Here is a 17,579-nt window from a genome sequence, read left to right as displayed (position 1 = left end):
TTTTGCGCCTGGGGCCATGCCCCTCCCCCCGCTATGCCATTGTGTCCAGTTGATGCACAACCGCCGTGTGGGTCCTTTTGGATATGGAAGAGGGAGGAATGGGGGTGTGGCAGAACAGGTTTATGCACACACTGCTGACACACACGGGGCCCAGAAATGCAACCCTTGTGCAAAACGGTTGCTGCCTATATAATTTTGAAACAGAAGGGTGACAAGAAAAATTCCTGAAGCTGAATTTGTTTTTTTACAACTTGATCCCTATTATATGTGTTTCTATAATGCATGCCAGCTGCAAAAACCTGCAATTTAAAGTAAATAGGCCAAGACTGTTCTGCGAATGCTGCATGTCCCTTACCAGGGCCAGCACACCCATGAGGCAAGGTGAGGTGACTGCCTCAAGTGGAAAGATCCACAGGGGCAGCAGATCCAGACTCCAATAAATGTATTGGTGGTGGCTGCTGCTGCTGTACACTCTTTGGAGGTCGGATCGTTTGCCTTTTTGGCAGGCCCCCTCTGAATGCTGCTTCTACAGCGGCCCCTCGGTCTCCTTTGACTCTAGGAAGGAAATGGTGAGGGCTGTCCTCTGGGGGTCTCTTGAGTCCGCATCTACCCAGCATGAGCAGGCTCCTCCTCCTCCCCCTGTCATTCCCACTTCAACCACCAGATAAGGTTGATTTGAAACACACACAACCCCCCATCATTATTACTAATGTAGATCTTCACTAACCCCTTCTTCACTGGCAGCGGCGAGACACTGTTTTGTGATTCACCTCAGGAGCCAAGATGTCTTGGCCCAACCCGGCCCCTTGCAAACCCATTTATTAAAGGTTCCATATCAAAAGTGTAGACATGCACTGATATAAACCTAATTCTGTGTTGTTCCCATAGTTTGGTTGCCACTGAACAAACTGCCACAGCATAGTTAGGCCACAATAGTAATGTCTGTAATTTCTTGTTAATATTGTTAACAAGACATCTTCCACACCTGTACTGGTAGCCCTGATGTACCTCATTTATTACATTGTTTTTACTGGGTTATGGATGTTGCCATTACAGTGTGGGTCTTCAGCTGTGATTTTCCAGTGGCAACTATACCACAATGAGATGTTGCCATTACAGATGCAAGCAGTGATTTACCCTGTGGCAACTATACCAAAACTATACCGTTTTAGGCCATAGTTTTAGGAATCCTGCAATTGTCTTGCTCTTTTTCTCATGTGTGAATGTTTAATGCGATAATGCTGTGTTGCATTTGGCAGGCAGCTGCTACCCTAGTGTTACTGGATATTTCAAGATGAAATCCTGCTTATACCACCTTAAGATGTTCTAATACACCAGAACTGTGTTCAAAATGCCATCCTAAGTCTTGATTTGATAGCCAATAGAATTTTATACTTGAACTAAAACATTAAATCTTCATATAAATTCAGTTTCCCCTTTAATGTTTCAATGGTGATGTCATTTTTATGCACATTCAGATTGGCGTATTCCCTATCACTTAATAGTTGAAAATGCTGTGGCAATAAAAGCTTCATGTCTTTCTAGTGGTGTAGACTTGAAACTGCGTCTTCCATTCCAGCACTTTAGTGACATCACATCACTGTACATCTTGAACCCTCCAGCAGAGCCAAAACTTCCAGAAGAAACTGTGTCACTTCAGAAAAACATAAAGGGCTCTATCAGGTCTTGCTCTGAAATTCCCTTTTCCAAGGCGGTGTTATCTGGCTTTCAAGGACACAGTCCCTTTACTGAATATTTTGGAAACTATGGTGAAGTACAGAACAGCAAAAATTGTTTCCCAGTTTACTACCAAAATGAGTCCTATACTCCTCTGAAATTAGGTGGAAAGCACAGCAGCTTAATAGCACCTTCAGTACCATACCAGGAAAAAGTTTGTTTCTTTCAGGATAATACAGGCATAGAGCAGCAACAGTACATCCCATTTGCGAAAAAAATGGAAGTGGAAAAAAGAACAACTTCATCACTGCTACCACCAGATGATCTGAAAGGACGTCCCCATATTAACTTTGAAGCTACAATGCCATATTTAGCATACAAGCTGGGTGGAACAAATATGTATCTTGAAAATAGCGCGCAAAACAGAATGTACCGTTCAAAAGCTTCAGGCCAAAAGCTTGCTCATCAAGATATTGAAAATATACTGGAGGTGAAGAAGCAGCCACTTGTAAAGCAATGTGAATCTAGCAAGGATTCCAAATCTTCTTGGCATCTTGTCTCTAGCAGAGAAGATTGTCCAATCCAGCAGAACTCTCAGAGTTTTCTAGGAGAACTTGGTGTGACAGGATATAGTGGTCCAAAATTTCAGTTTGAGGAGATGTTTTGGGGTAACCAGTCATCCGTGCTAGCAATGGATTCATCTCCCCATGATTCAAGTTTCAGCAAAGAATTATCTAGTCCAGATAGATTCTTTAATTTGGACTTTCCAATAACAGGAGAGTACACAAGAAAGAAAAATCCCAATGTGTTATCATCTAATCCAAGAGAATGCGTTTCAGCAGGTAGAGTAAAACCATAAAGCACTCTTTGCTGCCACTCTTTTCTGATTAAGTGAAAAATAGCTTTTCCTTTTTTTTTCCTTACAGCTCCGTGCCCTTTCACCTGCTATTGCTCAAAATTACGGAAATATTATCAGAACAATGAGCAGTCCCTTTGTTTAATGGGATATTTGGCCATTCCTACAGAATGAAATGCTGGACCTAGTCTTAACTCTTAACCTGAATGTGTTTGATTCTGTCGCGTTGATGCTTTAGGGCCAGCTCTCAGTTTACTGCTTCAGGCTTTCATTAAAGGAAGCTTCCTCTGAACAGAGGAAAAGTTAATTGAAATCTGTGGTGTTGCTCATATTGTTGAACCTTAGGGAAATTAGGGTGATTATGAGAGAGTTGTAAACAATGCTTTCAACTGGCCCTTGTGGATTAAAGTTGAGATCTGAGTAACTATACTTTTATGTACAGTGGTACCTCAGGTTACATACGCTTCAGGTTACAGACTCCGCTAACCCAGAAATAGTACCTCGGGTTAAGAACTTTGCTTCAGGATGAGAACAGAAATCGTGCTCCAGCGACGCGGCGGCAGCAGGAGGCCCCTTTAGCTAAAGTGGTGCTTCAGGTTAAGACCAGTTTCAGGTTAAGAACGGACCTCCGGAATGAATTAAGTACTTAACCTGAGGTACCACTGCACTCTCTTTTTATACTTATTTTCTACCTAAATCTACTGCTTTGTTGAGCGTTGAAATGCTCATTTATAATACACATTTCTTTTTTAAAAATTGAGATCTGTGGAATGACCAGGCATTAATTAGGTGTTTAACCATGGAAAATAGCCTCTTATGACAAAGCCTTTAAGGATTCAGCCAGTCTGACATTCTTACTGTGCTTCACTGTTTCCTTGCTTCTCTGGGCATATTAATCTTAACATGTTTCCTTTTGATGCATGCTTCCTCATGTGAAGCTGTAAGCTTCATTTTAAACATTTTCCCCTTAATGTTGAATTTGTGCAGCTGAACACGTTAATAAATCTGGTTAAAAATCTTTTATTTACAAAGGAATATATCAGTTAACGCCGTAGAAACACTCGAATGCTGCACCATTGTTGAAAATTAGCAGATGTGGGAGTCCATGTAAGCAGCTCTGAGCTTTGTAAAGGAAGAGAAATAAAGAAATAAATAGTATGGTGTTAAAGCCCATAATTACACAATCCAAGATGCCATTTCAATGTTGTAACCTTGTCTCCATTTTAAGCTCTTACACACCATTGCTTTAGCAAGCAATTAATTCCTTTTTAAGACAGAAATTCAGGGCACCATGTAGCCAACAGTAAGCACTTTAATTAATCCAATGGGAGTTAAATAGAAGCTAAACCCTCTCAAACTGAAATAAATGGAACTTAAAGTGCTCCATTTTGGCTAGATCACTCCTTTAAATGCCTAAGCATGCAGACTTTTTCTTACTGCTGGATGGGATTAATGAGTTAGATCTGCATAATGCCTACTAGGTAATTGCTCACTTCTACACACTTTTTTTTTCCTACAGCAGGTTTAAAATGCACCCAGTTACCACAGCTGAAAAAAAGACGTCTAACCTATGAAAAAGACCCTGGGAGAAGCGATGGTCAAACACGTCTCAAATTCCTTTAAAGGAAATGCAATCTCACCTTTCACACTTCTGTTTTTATGTGTTATACTTTAAGCAGTTTTAAAACAATGTTATAATTTATTGTATACTTACTTTTAAACAGTTTTTAATATTTTCTTGTAGTGCTTGTTGGAGGGTGGGTTTTTGGAGATTGTAGAAAATAGGTTAGATAAGCCTGGGAAATTATTACACAAAGATGCGGTATGACGATTAAAATAAAGCACTGCATACTTAAATTATACGTCATCTTTATAACTCATTCGGAGCATCTCTAGAAGGGGGCCTATATTTTCAACTCTGCCTGCAGAATTTGGAACATCTGTCAGGGACAAATGGCAGTTGTCCTGATTCGAGGCCAACAGACTAAGTTGTCACCGTAGCTACCAGTGGACTGCTGCTAAGTCCATATTTCAAGACTGGACAGGAAAGGGGCACTTTCTTTCTAGGTATCCAGGAAGAAAGAGAGGAGAGAGGAGGCTCCCAGTTGATGTAGACCTCCTCCCTTTATTTGAGGCTGAAGGGGAGATGTAAAGTGGTGGTTGTCATGAGAAACCAGCTTGTCACTCCTGCCCAGGGCAGTCTCTTTATTGGGCCATAAATAAATGGTCTTAAAATATGTCAAATATCTCAGGGGAAATTCAGTGTGGCACGTTGCCAATTGTTCTGACAGTACAGGCTTTTCAGCTTGCCAGATGGAATGATCCTCCCTCTTCTACATGATCTGGTACTTCTCGTCATGCCCTCATGCCCCCCCCAACTGAGCCAATTTCAGGGGGGGGAGGGGGAAGTCGAATTGCTTCCGCTAGCAGCACTAGTTACAGTGGTTCCTCAGGTTACAAACACTTCGGGTTACAAACTCCACTAACCCGGAAGTAGTACCTTGGGTTGAGAACTTTGCCCCAGGATGAGAACAGAAATCATGTGCCAGTGGTGCAGCAGCAGCGGGAGGCCCCATTAACGAAAGCGCGCCTCAGGTTAAGAGCGGTTTTGGGTTAAGAACAGACCTCCAGAAAGAATTAAGTTCGTAACCAGAGGTACCACTGTAATTGAATCCAGCCTCTGAAAAATATTCCTATAGATCTACAGTACTGTGGTACCTCAGGTTACATACGCTTCAGGTTACAGCCTCCACTAACCCAGAAATAGTGCTTCAGGTTAAGAACTTTGCTTCAGGGTGAGAACAGAAATTGTGTTTTGACACCGCGTCGGCAGCAGGAGGCCCCATTAGCTAAAGTGGTCTTCAGGTTAAGAACAGTTTCAGGTTGAGGACAGACCTCCGGAATGAATTAAGTACTTAACCCGAGGTATCACTGTATAGGGATTGTTGCTTTTAAAAGTCAATGAAGTACAGTCATACCTCATGTTATGGCCGCTTCAGGTTACGTGTTTTCAGGTTGTGGACCATGGGAAACCCAGAAGTACCGGAATGGGTTACTTCTGGGTTTTGCCGCTCGTGCATGCGCAGAAGTGCTAAATCACGCTTCATGCATGCACAAAAGCACCAAATCACACCTGCGCAGATGCGGTGCTTCAGGATGCGAACACTGCGGGTTGTGGGCGTGCCTCCATCACGGATTACGTCTGCAACCCGAGGTTCCACTGTAGTAATAAATAATCATAATAACTTATATTTACAAGCCTGGAGGCATCACTATTTTGGGTCCATTTTTGTGGTCTCTGAACAGCCAATTTTCCATTCCCACAGATTTGGCAGGGTTCTTTTGCTGATCTGAGGAATTTGCTATTTCAGAGCTAAGAGATACCAAATATAATCATAACCAGCCACAGGGTGGGAATGTTTCAGCTTTCTTTCTTTCACAGTTTAAGAAACATTCCTGCTCCTTTTCCTTGAGTTCACCCTTATTATGCACATATCAGAATTGTAGTCCAAACCTATAAAAAGTACATGAAGGGGGGAAAGGTTTAAAATATTGATATAAAAAACACCTTAGGGGTGGGTACATTTTTAAAAAATGACAAGCATTTTTAGAGATTTTTTTAAGTTTCTCATTTTGACTCATCCTCTAAACAGATCCTGCAACTTACTTTCAAAAAGGAACCACAAAACAAAAACTGGCTTTCTCTCCTGTTTGAATTGCAACAATGTTATATAATTCAGCAATGTTTTTAAAACCGCATAATTAGTACTTCTTTATTTGAAATACAGGGAAAAAGAGAATGTCCTGTGTGAGGAGAGAACAAAAATAGTTTTTTGAGAGATTTTAGATGCCCATAAGGGTTTTTTTTTCTTAAACATATTATGAAGGAATGCTGTGACTCAAACTGTTTCCTGGTATTTGCTGAGGTTATCTTCCTTTCCTCACCCAGTGGAACTGCCTTCCACTTTTTACATCCCCGTAAATCATAGGTAGGAATTTTTTTTCAGCCTGGTGGACCAAATCCTTATCTCCACCAGCCCTGTGGGCCAAGTGTAGCAGGTTGGCAACAGTGCCTTTTGAAGTTTCCAAGTGGAAACACATTTCAAAAGTGCTGTCTCTTAGCCCCAATCATCTGACCACACCTTTACTTGCCTTCCACCTGACATCACATCAGGTGCAGGCCAGGTAGGTGTGGTTTGAGAAAAGCAGCCTTGCAGGTCAAAGCAATGTAAGGCAGCTATCTCGGACCAGTTTTGGATGACTTGAAGGGTTGCAGAAACAGGTCTGACCAGGGACAACTACTGGGAAATTCACTTGTACAGGTCTCACTGAAATATCGTTGTGTGGCGATGCACATGGTACAAAAATCCAAACTCGGTTGTTGGCATGTAATGCTTTCGGATGATTGACCGATACTGGAAATCAAAAGGAATATCACCTTCGGAAGGGCCTCATTTTCTTTCTCTTCTGCATGCATATTAGGAATTATTACTGCATTAATTACCATGAATAGGATAAAGCAGGCCACTTGCAAATAGTCATTTGCTGACACCATTAGGATAAGAAAGAATTGGATTTTATGATTTGTTCCACTTTGAAGCTGAATAATCTTTTAACAGGAGAGATTTTAACATACACACTCAGGAGTACTGTATGACTAAATTTCTCCTGGGTTTAGGGGCATCCAGGGGACCAGCTTTGGATTCAAACCATTTCCTGGGACACTTCCACCCATCCCCTTTTTGATGGTGTTGGAAGAGGGAGACACCAGCAAAGGATCGCCCTCTCCAATGTCAGAGCTGTTTCTCTGACGTTTGGAGGGTAAATCTTATGCAAGGACACCCTGCCTGGGCTATAGTTGAGAAATAAGCAATCTTATGCGCACTTTCCAAATTCCTTCAGTGGATATCAGATTTATTTTACACTGAAAACTCCCCCATCAAAAATATTTCTGTTTGTTACCCAAAATGCTTCCTCTTTCCATACAACAGAGTGTCCCAAATAGTTAGGGAAAGAAATTTTTATTTAAGCTTCTAATATATTAATACAAACAAGGGTGTGTAAACAGAATATTCTTTTTTTAAAAAGTAAACAGTCTCTCTGTGTGTAAAAGTGCTCGATAAACAAAAATCAAAGGCACCCCACCCCAAAAACACATTTGTACAGGTCCCAATAATGTTGCAAGCCTTGAAAAAGTGACCTATAGAAGTGTTTATGTAGTGTAGTGTAGTCTTCTTGTCTGTAATTACCTGCCGAGTTACAGTTTAGACATTTCAAAGAAACAGTTTTCTGTAGAAGCACAATAAAAACTAAAGACACACTAAACCTAGTATGGGGGATTTTGGGAATTCTATCTATGTGGCAGATGGAACCAGCTATTTCTGTATTCTCAATGCTTTCAGGAATAGCAAAAGAGCAATGTTTTATAAATAATATTTCTTTCCATACTGGATAGATGGGCACTCTCACTAAAATGGGTTCACTCCTGCCAAAATTTAGAATTTTCAAGTCTCCAATTTCAAAAAGGAAGTTAAGAATGTTATTGAACATGTCCCATTGAAATTAATGGGAAATGGAGCCTGATCCTATGCATATTTACCCAACAGGAAGTCCAAATGAGGTGAATATGCACAGCATTGTTGCGTTAAAAGGATTTACCTTTGGCTGGGTCATGCCTAGTGAACATTTTTATCAGAAAACACAAAGCGGCTACTAAGGAGGTACCTAGTGAGTGTCTCATTCAGGCACAACAACAGAGCAAGAAGTCATTTGGTAATTTTCTTTTCCAGAATGTAAACATCTCAGGGGAGTAAGTGTAGAAAAGAAGCTGATTCAATTACAAAAGGAAAGCCTCTTCCTTAAAAAAATGCTTTACACAAGTATTAGTAAAAGATCTAGTCAGTTACAAAGATAGTCAAGCAGACTAATAAATATCTAAAGATACTGTTTTGGCCACACAGAAGTAAGGGCATAGACATGTTTGTTGAAAAGAAGGCTGCCAGGATTTCCTCTCACGTCTGAAGAGAACTTTTCAATAACCTTCCCTGCAATATAGGAGGGGGAAAAGCTTTATCAAAGGGTTGTCTTCCTCTTCACAAGTTAATCACAGAGGTAAGAATCCTATCACTACAACAGACAAAAGTTTGTGCCCATGAAACAGCATGCAAAACATCTGCCTGCCCACAGAGACTCACACTGCACCACACGTGATATCTCTGATCATTTTATTTTAACATAATTTGTATGCCATTTAATTTTTTAAAAAACCCTCTTAAGTGGTAAACAAGGACAATCACGTATTAAAAACAAACATTAAAAACAAGCTAACATGACATTTCAAAACAGATAAAATCAGCAATCTTAAAGCTGTTATACATGTTAAAATCGCATTCGAAAATTAGGTGCATAAAATGTTTTTGGCAGGTGCCAAAAACGACAGCAAAGGTGCCTGCCTATTATAAATGGGCAGAGAATTCAGGGGATGCCACACTGAAGGGTTTCTAAGTGGCTGATGGGGCTGGGCTGCTCAGTGTCAGGGATGGAGAGTATACTTTGTTCTCCATAAGACAGGATCCCCAACTGCAGTGGTTTACTCTCCCTGCATCCTGCCCCTGTTATATGAGCAAAAGGGAATCGGCCAAAGTTGGGAGAAATTAATAGTGCACTCACACACTCAGGGATGTCAGTGGGAAGACTCTAAAACCTGTTGCCTTCCCCTACTGACAAGCCTCTGAAGATCAAGCTGAGTCCTGCCTGCATCATCCCATCTTGGATTGAAGTCCAAGGATGCTTCCTTGTGATCTGCTTATTGCATATTCTCCCCTATTTATTTGCAAGGAGATTATATGATGTTGGCTACTTAATGAGCATTGAAGTCCAGTCTTTTGTGGATGTAGGTTTGTTGCACAGCAGCTCCAAACCAGCTTTAATTGTGCAACATGAATTTGCTGCTATGTGACTGAACCCAACCTGAAAAAAGTGGCTACCTGGCAGCACCCAAGGGTTCTTAAAACTTGCTGAAGTCTAAGATTCTGAACCAAGCTGGAAGTTAATTGTTCGTCTCAAATTGAATCCAGTGTCCCCTACCGGTAGATGCGATTTTTATTCTCTACAATTTTACTTGGTAAGAGTTACATACATCAAGCCCTACACACTCTCAAGGAAAAGGTAAGATGATAAACTCATTTCCAGACTGTACTGCTTTGGACTGCAGAGGAGAGCTCCTCTACAATGACACTATTCAATGCATATTTTTTTTAAAAAACCCAAACTACCATGTTATGGGGGAAATGATAATTTCCTATATGTAGGGAATTGTTTTGTATGGAGGAGCAAGTCATTTTATGAGGTTCCACCTGCTCTCTGAAATGGTACCTTTTAAAAAACAGGTTTTCTTCCTCATCCGAGAATGGCACACTTGGTTGCACAACTCGGGAATAAAACACTGTACCCTAACGTAGATTCTAATGATATGGTTTATGCCAAAGGGGTGTGTGGCTCCTGAGATTTTAATTTTTCTTCTTTGATCAGCAACTGCTTGTGCTACATTACAAATGGTTTATGTAACTCAAAAAGTATTTTGCAATGGTTTCTGTAACTTTAAAGGTATTTTGCAGCATGGGCATGGCCGGGGGGAGGGGGCGCAGCTGCCCCTCCCAGATCAAGTAAAACAATAGAAATATTTAACTAACTGACCAATCACATCAGTTCTGCCCCGCTTCCACACAAAAATCCTGGCTACGCCCATGTTTTGCAGTGCAGCAATTTGGGTGTGCCTGCTATTTTGGGAAACAGAAGCCCCCAAACTTGTCTATTTAGTTTCATGTCCTCCAGAGTTCATTAGATCCTGCCCTATGCTCTTAAGAGGGATGCAAGCTTCTGCAAGGATCACCATACCTGTCTTCAGAGCAACGCACAGGACCTGGGCTCTCGAAATGGGTTGCTTCCCGCAGGAACGCCCACAAGCAGGGCATCTTTGCAAGCATTCTGCATACAGTACTGCTGAAGCTCTGCAGCTGCCTGAGAGACCTGGAAGAGAGAAAAACACAGGAGAACGTAACAGAGGGTTCTTTTTTAGAAGTCGCCGTGACATTGTTTCACTGCAAATGGAAGATGCAAAACCTGAATGTCATTCACGGAAACTGAAAGGAAATAGGTTTGAGGCGTTATTTCCTTGTACACCGTGTAATAATTACCTGCGGATTTTATTGCTGCAGAACATAATGACAGTTATTTAGATAGATGCTTAGGACTAGTTAAAAAAATGAAGGCTAAGTAAGTTTGTCTATTTATTCCTGGCAGGGCTTCTGCAGCTTGAACAGCTGCGAGACCATCAAATGCATGTGGAGCCCTGCCAATCATATAGTTTAGCACCCTGTTTCCAACAGAGGTCAGCCAGATGGCTCCACGAAGTACAGAAAGAGGGTATGAAGGCAATAGCCCTCCCTGTTCTCCCCAGGACCTAACAGTCAGAGGTATACAGAGATATTGAATTTAGCTTTTGTGCCTAATAGCCTCTGACAAGAGTTGAGGTTTGCAATAAAAAATGCAACCACTCCATTTTATTCCGCCTCCGTGTTTTTCATCTCCCCTGCCAAACAGCCAGTCAACATTCCGCGGCCACTGAGCATGCTCAGTCTTCACGGGTTCCTCTTACATGCCCCGCCCCCAACCTTCTACAAATGTCAGGGTTTACCCAAGCCTGCTGATACCTCCCCTCTTTTGCACCAGTGGTGCTTCTTTTGGCTACAATAAGCAACGGCACCTGCAGCCTGAATGCTGGGAATAGGAAGAATGACAGAAATACCCAACCAGAATCAGTCTAACAATGTCATTGGCTATAAAAGCTAAAGGAGAACTCTGGGAATTCTGTTTGGGACACACAAAGCCTGTTCATATTGGATTTGGGATGCTTCCAATGCCCCGTGGTATAAAAAGGCATTGCAATTTTATAGTCTTTGCTTATTTTTATGCATACTATTGTACTTTAGGTTGGTTTTATTCTTGTTTTATTTCTGCTTTAATCAATGTTTTTGAAAGCTGCGTTGAGTTCAGCCTTTGAAAAAAGTAACCACCGTAATAAATGAAATAGCATTTTCTTTTTCACACATGTTCTGGTCCTCATCAGAGGAGCTCCAAGCAAGATAAGGAACACCACTAAATCCTACCTTAGTGCTGTAGTTTCCAGAATATTGCCCCATTAAGGGTAGGAGCTGTAGCTTTTTACGCGGACAAAAGACAAGCCTTAACTGCGTTAGCTTGGGAGCAGGTGGCAAAGTCCCTGGAGCACGCTGAAAATAAATTAATAACCCTCAAGCTCTGTCTGAATCTCTTAGCAGATGGCTGCATTTTAGCTGCAAAAAGGTTAGCAGAAGGAGAGAGTGTGGTGTGCTCCACTGATTAGCAAATTATTTTACTGCTTTGTACCTGGCTGAACTTTGCGCAGGTATTGGAGGAAATTAAATTTTAATACAAGGCAAATGTAAAGCTTTGGAAATTTGCGGTAGGGAAAAATCCTGCCACTCCAAACTCCCCTCCCGTCTATTCCAACACCGTGAATTCGTTTTATATGAAAAAAGGTTGAATAGGTGTTTTTCTAAAAATAAAAATAAACCAATAACACAAGAAATGAGCATGTCTCATTGCATCCAGCTTTTCTGTAGGGAGAGCTTGCTTTTACAGTGGTACCTCAGGTTACATACGCTTCAGGTTACATACGCTTCAGGTTACAGACTCCGCTAACCCAGAAATAGTACCTTGGGTTAAGAACTTTGCTTCAGGATGAGAACAGAACTTATGCTCTGGCGGCGTGGCGGCAGCAGGAGGCCCCATTAGCTAAAGTGGTGCTTCAGGTTAAGAACAGTTTCAGGTTAAGAACAGACCTCTGGAATGAATTAAGTACTTAACCCGAGGTACCACTGTATAGTCAAATGCCTGTGTGGACTCACATCAGAATGCAAGGGGATCTTTTGTGTTATTTACATCGCAATCTATGTCCTTTTGTTTCCTCATGAGCTACAGTGACATGGCACATACCCTCTAGTCAGAATTCAAAAAAATTACCCAATGGCGTATTAAATTCCATCCCTCACATTCTTCCTAAAGTGAGAGTTAACCTGTAATAAAATCTCATTCCACAGAACAGCAAGACGAAGTACACTGTTCATTAAATGCTCCGTATTACAGTGGTACTTTGGTTTAAGAACAGCCCTGTTTACGAACTATTCGGTTTACGAACTCTGCGAAACCAGAAGTAGTGTCCCGGTTTGCGAACTTTACCTCGGTCTAAGAACGGAATCCGAACAGTGGAAGGGCAGTGGCGGCGGAAGGCCTCAATAGGGAAAGCGTGCCTCAGTTTCATAACGGTTTCGGTTTAAGAATGGACTTGCGGAACGGATCAAGTTCGTAAACCGAGGTACCACTGTATTTCTTATTTCATCATTATCTACACAGCAGCCCTGGTGTACTTGGGATCCCTACAGGGATCATGAGCACAGACAGGTCTCTGCCCCACGGAGCTCGCCATCTGAAGTTTGACAGTAGGGAAGGAGAAACAGAAACAAGGGGACGGATGGCAGAGATGAGATGGGATTGTGCATGTGAGTCAACCAATGAATATTTCATGTTAATGAACTATATATAAATGATTAATAATAATAAAAGACAACTACATCCTCCTCCTGACTACTATAACCTAGTTGTGCAGATACAGGCAGTTCCACTTTCCCAGTGGCCTATTCAAAAGCAAATGACTGCCTTATTCTACATCATCCTGCCAGGCCAAATCAAAGCTGAGTTTGTGATATCTCAGCATCCCCGGGGCACAAAAACCTCTGAGTGGAAGGTGCATTTATTAATAAGTCGGCAAAACACACACAGCTTACAGCAGCACTTACATGTCAACTTGTGTCTGCAGAAATAAGAGGCTGGGCCCAGCATTCATTGTGCACCATGAATAGCATGGCTGAGCAGCTGAATATACCACGGACAACAGCTAAACATAGGAAGCTGCCTTATGCAGGCGACTCCTCACTCATGCGGGAGTTACATTCCGGCATAAATGAAAATCGCGTAAGTGGAGAGCACCCTCTAAGCATCCTCTCTGCTGCTCTTTCTCCAAAATGCTGCTCTCCAAAAATCAAAAATGCTGTACCAAAAATACCTACAACTGGAATTGAAACTCTGAGGCTGGCAGGAGGCTGGAAGAAGAGCAGGAAGGCAACAGCTGCTGCGCTACCGTGCACATCAGCTCTTGGGCGGGGAGGCTCAGCAGCCTGAACAAAGCCCTGCTGTGCCTCCAGTCTCTTCTCCGTCAATTGTGCACAAGTGTGTGTGGGGGGATGCCTGTATCAAGTTAGATAATTGGTTCTTCTAGCTCAATATTACCAGTGTCCTTCAACCTTGGGTCCCCAGACATTGTTGGACCACAACTCCCATCATACCCTGCTAGCCTAGCCAATGGTCAGAGATGATGGGATGTGTAGTCCAAAAACATTTGGGGGACCCAAGGTTGACCCAGGATTGACTCGCCAGTGACTCTCCAGGGTTTCAGATATGGGGCATTCTTAGCACTTCCTCAGAATCTCCTTAGAGCTTGTTTATGTATTAACAGAGCATTTAAAAGTGGTTTTGCCTTCCTGTTTCCCTCACGCCAAGAGAAATTAAAATCAGAAATCAAAATGGAGGTATAAGCAGTAAAAAGTAAGTGACATGCATCAACTCCATTTGGATTGTCTCTTTTAAAGCTTCAAAACCCAAATGTGCTACTGTTTGTATCCCCATTTTATCCATTTATCTGAAAAAAGTATGGATTTTTGAAACTATCTGAAGCGGAGTACCCTCTTTTGAAGTACCATGTGGCTGAACGTCATGTAGCACAATTATATGAATTCAATGGGACATACTCCCGAAACACCCAGAGGGCAAAAACTGCTGTGCTGATTTACCTAGGAGTAAGTCCCATTGTATGTAGAGGCTGGTGAAGGCCGATGTGTAAGGTTCAGCGCTGTATGCAAAACTTAACAAAGATACATCTGCTTTCGAGATTTCTGGGATCTGCTGCTAAAAAGTAAACTTTGCAGAAGGCGGAAGTAAATAAAGCACCAGAATGCCATCAAATTCCTAATCAAATGGAGGATCACTACCCTGTCTCACCCTGATACATAACTCGGGACTGATTCCCTACCTCCTGTTTTATTCAAGTAAATAATGTGTTTGAAAACTTAGGCATGTCTACTTGGAAGTAAACCTCCCTGAGGGGCCAGGGTCCCTTTGTATAGCAAAAGAACTCACCTCTCTCTGAGACCTCGAAGAGCTGTTGCAAACTAACAGCAGGAAACATTGAGGCTAATGTTTGTGTGACCCAGTAGTATCAACCATGTTCGACAGGACTAAAAGCTAAGTAAGGGTACAGCTCTGAACAGGACTGAAAACCTATCAGCTATGTGTTGGAGAACCCTGTTGAATTTAGTAAACATATACGCAGCCTAAACAAGCCTTTCAGGATCTGGTGCCTTTCAGATGTTTTTGATTACAATTCCCATCAGTTCCAACTAGCATATCCAATGGTCAGGCATGATGGGAACTGGAGTACAAAAGATCTGAAAGGCTGGGAAGGCTGAAGTCTTCTCTTTTTAGATGCTGCTGAGAAAGAGAGAGTGCTTTTCAGAGTTCAATTAGATTTACAGAAATTGGTTAATATTACCAAGCAAACTGCAAGGCTAGGATTTTGCTCCTAGCTGTCATTATCCTCTCTTTGTATCAATTTTGTGTCACTGATGTGCTCCCATCCAACTTGACACAGTCTATTCCTTTGTCCTGTTTTATTGTCAATTTTGAAAAGTTTACTTTCTGGTTTTTGTTCTTGTAATTCCATGGGAGAGCTGGTCTAATAAAAGCTCTCGGAGCCTGTGAAAGTATCCACTCAAGAGGGCATTTACACAAAGGCCGTTCCTGTTGACAAAACACTGCGAGCCTCTTCTGTGATCGCAAATTAGGGGGCGCCACATCTCATTCCTACTATCCACAGTGCGCCTCTTTGGGAACAAAGGCGTATTTCAAATAGCGGAGCCAGAGTGGCAGCCAAAAGAATTACTGTAGCAACCAGGCAAAAGCCTTAAGCTCAGCTGCTGCCAGAAATGAAAAGTATAACTCTAAACCTCCTTAAACGGTACAGAATTTATGAGATGGTCTAGAATGGGCTTCAGTCGCACATTCTGATCGCAAGGGTTGCCGAAGATTAAACCATTGTCTGTCAATTTTCAGCATTTCCCACAAATATTCTGTGCCCCGAGTATTTCACAAAATGTAAGATTTAAATGCAACGGCCACAACCAATTAAATAGTTCAGTACAAAACTACAGTAGAACACTGACAGCTGTTCGTTTAAAGCAATAAAACGCTATAAACAGTCAGATAATTAACAGTGCGCTAAAAACACATCAAAAGTTTCCATGTGCCTAACGCACACCAGCAAGTTAATTAGCAATATCCAGTACTAAATAAACACCAGCGTTAGATCCACGTTTAGCAATCCATCTGGCAATTCGTAGTAGGAAAACTAACCAAGATACCTCGCCCATTTATTTATTTTTAAACTAGCAGCAAGAGAGGAAAATAAAAAAACGCTACGAAAACAAAAACCCTTGGAAGCAAGCCGAGGGAGGCCTAACTCTTATCAGTTAAGGACGCCAAATAAAGCCCCATTTCTGTCAGATGAGACCCCCCCGTCTGGCTCTGAATGGGTTTCCAGCGAGCCAGCGAACGGCCTCTCGCCCAGCGCTGCAAAAGCCAGCTGCGAAAAAAGTGCGCGTTTTGTTGCAGGCCGAGGAAGATGCCGCTGCCCCTCCGTGCCATCGGGAAAGGACACAACGCTTCCCGATGCCCCGACGGCCTGACTTGCCATTCAGCTCCTCTAGAAGGAGCGGCGATGGGAGAGCGATGCCTCCTCCCTTCCACTATACTGAGGACAAAGGACGCCTCGGGGTCTGGAGAGCAAATGGAGCCGCCGCGCGTCCGGCTCTCCGGACGCCAGCCAAGCAGCTCTGCTCACCCGGATCCTCTCCACGCCGGCCTCCAGTTTCAGCTGCTCCACCAGGCGCTGCATGGTGCTGAGGCTGGAGTTGGAAGACATGCTGGCGGCGGCGAGGAAGACGCGAGCGCTCGGGGTCCCGACTTCCCTTGCAGTGCCAGCGCCGGCCGAAGCTGCGCTCCCGACGCACCAACCGAGCGCCGAGGGGGAGGAGGCAGCGCCCAGGCAGGCTCCCCCCACGCACCCCCCCCCACCCGGGGTTGCGCCTCCCGGGCCCGGATGGAAGGCGAGCGCAGCCGCTTGGCGCTTGGAGAGGAACGCCTGAGGGTCCGCTAGCGTAATACTGTACTTATAGACCCCCCGGTTGAAAATTGAGAGGGCTGCCCTCGCAAACCCAACCCGCGTTCCCTCGTCCCGGGAGTTTTGGGGGAGTAGAGCAGCCAACTTGATTAAAACATTAGGGTTTTTGTTGTGGGGGCAGGACTTTGGTTAGCGGGGGCAGAATCGACTTGATCCATCAGTTAAGTATTTCTATTGTTTTACTTGCTTTAGGGGGCAGCTGCCGTGTCGATCACAAGATGCAAAACAGACATACCATATGAATGGCAATGCCCATAGGAGCATAGGCATAGCCAGGATTTTTGTTAGGGGCCCCCCAAAAGTTGTCCACCTTTTTTGGGGAGATCGCAGGTAAAAAATCCCTCTCAAAAGAGGATATTGCAGGGGGCAGGCTTTTGCTGGGGGTGGGGAACAGAATCTTAGCATTATTTTTAATGCTCTTCGCTGCCCTTCCCTTGGCTGTTGTTGTTGTTTAGTCGTTTAGTCGTGTCCGACTCTTCGTGACCCCATGGACCAGAGAACGCCAGGCACCTCTGTCCTCCACTGCCTCCCGCAGTTTGGTCAAACTCATGCTGGTAACCTCGAAAACACTATCCAACCATCTCGTCCTCTGTCGCCCCCTTCTCCTTGTGCCCTCTATCTTTCCCAACATCAGGGTCTTCTCCAGGGAGTCTTCTC

The 17,579-nt window shown here is 43.1% G+C and overlaps 2 protein-coding genes across 13 annotated transcripts in view; one reads left to right on the top strand and one right to left on the bottom strand.

Moving 5' to 3' along the window:
- Positions 1-4,395, top strand: part of SHOC1 (shortage in chiasmata 1) — a 255,110-nt gene extending 250,715 nt beyond the window's left edge. For 11 of the 12 annotated variants that reach the window (XM_081893689.1, XM_081893688.1, XM_081893690.1 and 8 more), the window contains 2 exons: positions 1,580-2,519; positions 4,053-4,395. In XM_081893689.1, the coding sequence (XP_081749815.1) occupies positions 1,580-2,519; positions 4,053-4,156 (1,044 nt within the window). In that variant the 3' untranslated portion in view covers positions 4,157-4,395. The remainder of the gene's footprint in view (positions 1-1,579; positions 2,520-4,052) is intronic. The other variant, XM_081893692.1, reaches the window with a different exon arrangement.
- Positions 4,396-7,538: 3,143 nt separating this feature from the next.
- Positions 7,539-16,720, bottom strand: GNG10 (G protein subunit gamma 10). Its single transcript, XM_081894989.1, has 3 exons — positions 16,584-16,720; positions 10,430-10,561; positions 7,539-8,577 (listed from the first exon to the last, which is right to left on the bottom strand). Exons 1-2 carry the CDS (start codon positions 16,662-16,664, stop codon positions 10,436-10,438), a joined length of 207 nt encoding a protein of 68 aa, XP_081751115.1. The 5' UTR covers positions 16,665-16,720; the 3' UTR covers positions 7,539-8,577; positions 10,430-10,435.
- Positions 16,721-17,579: the final 859 nt, after the last annotated feature.

This window comes from Podarcis melisellensis (assembly GCF_964234715.1).
Source record: "Podarcis melisellensis genome assembly, chromosome: 17".
In the NCBI taxonomy this organism is placed as follows: Eukaryota; Metazoa; Chordata; class Lepidosauria; order Squamata; family Lacertidae; genus Podarcis; species Podarcis melisellensis.
Note: the sequence above shows the minus strand (reverse complement) of the source record. Positions and strands in the feature narration are given on the sequence as shown.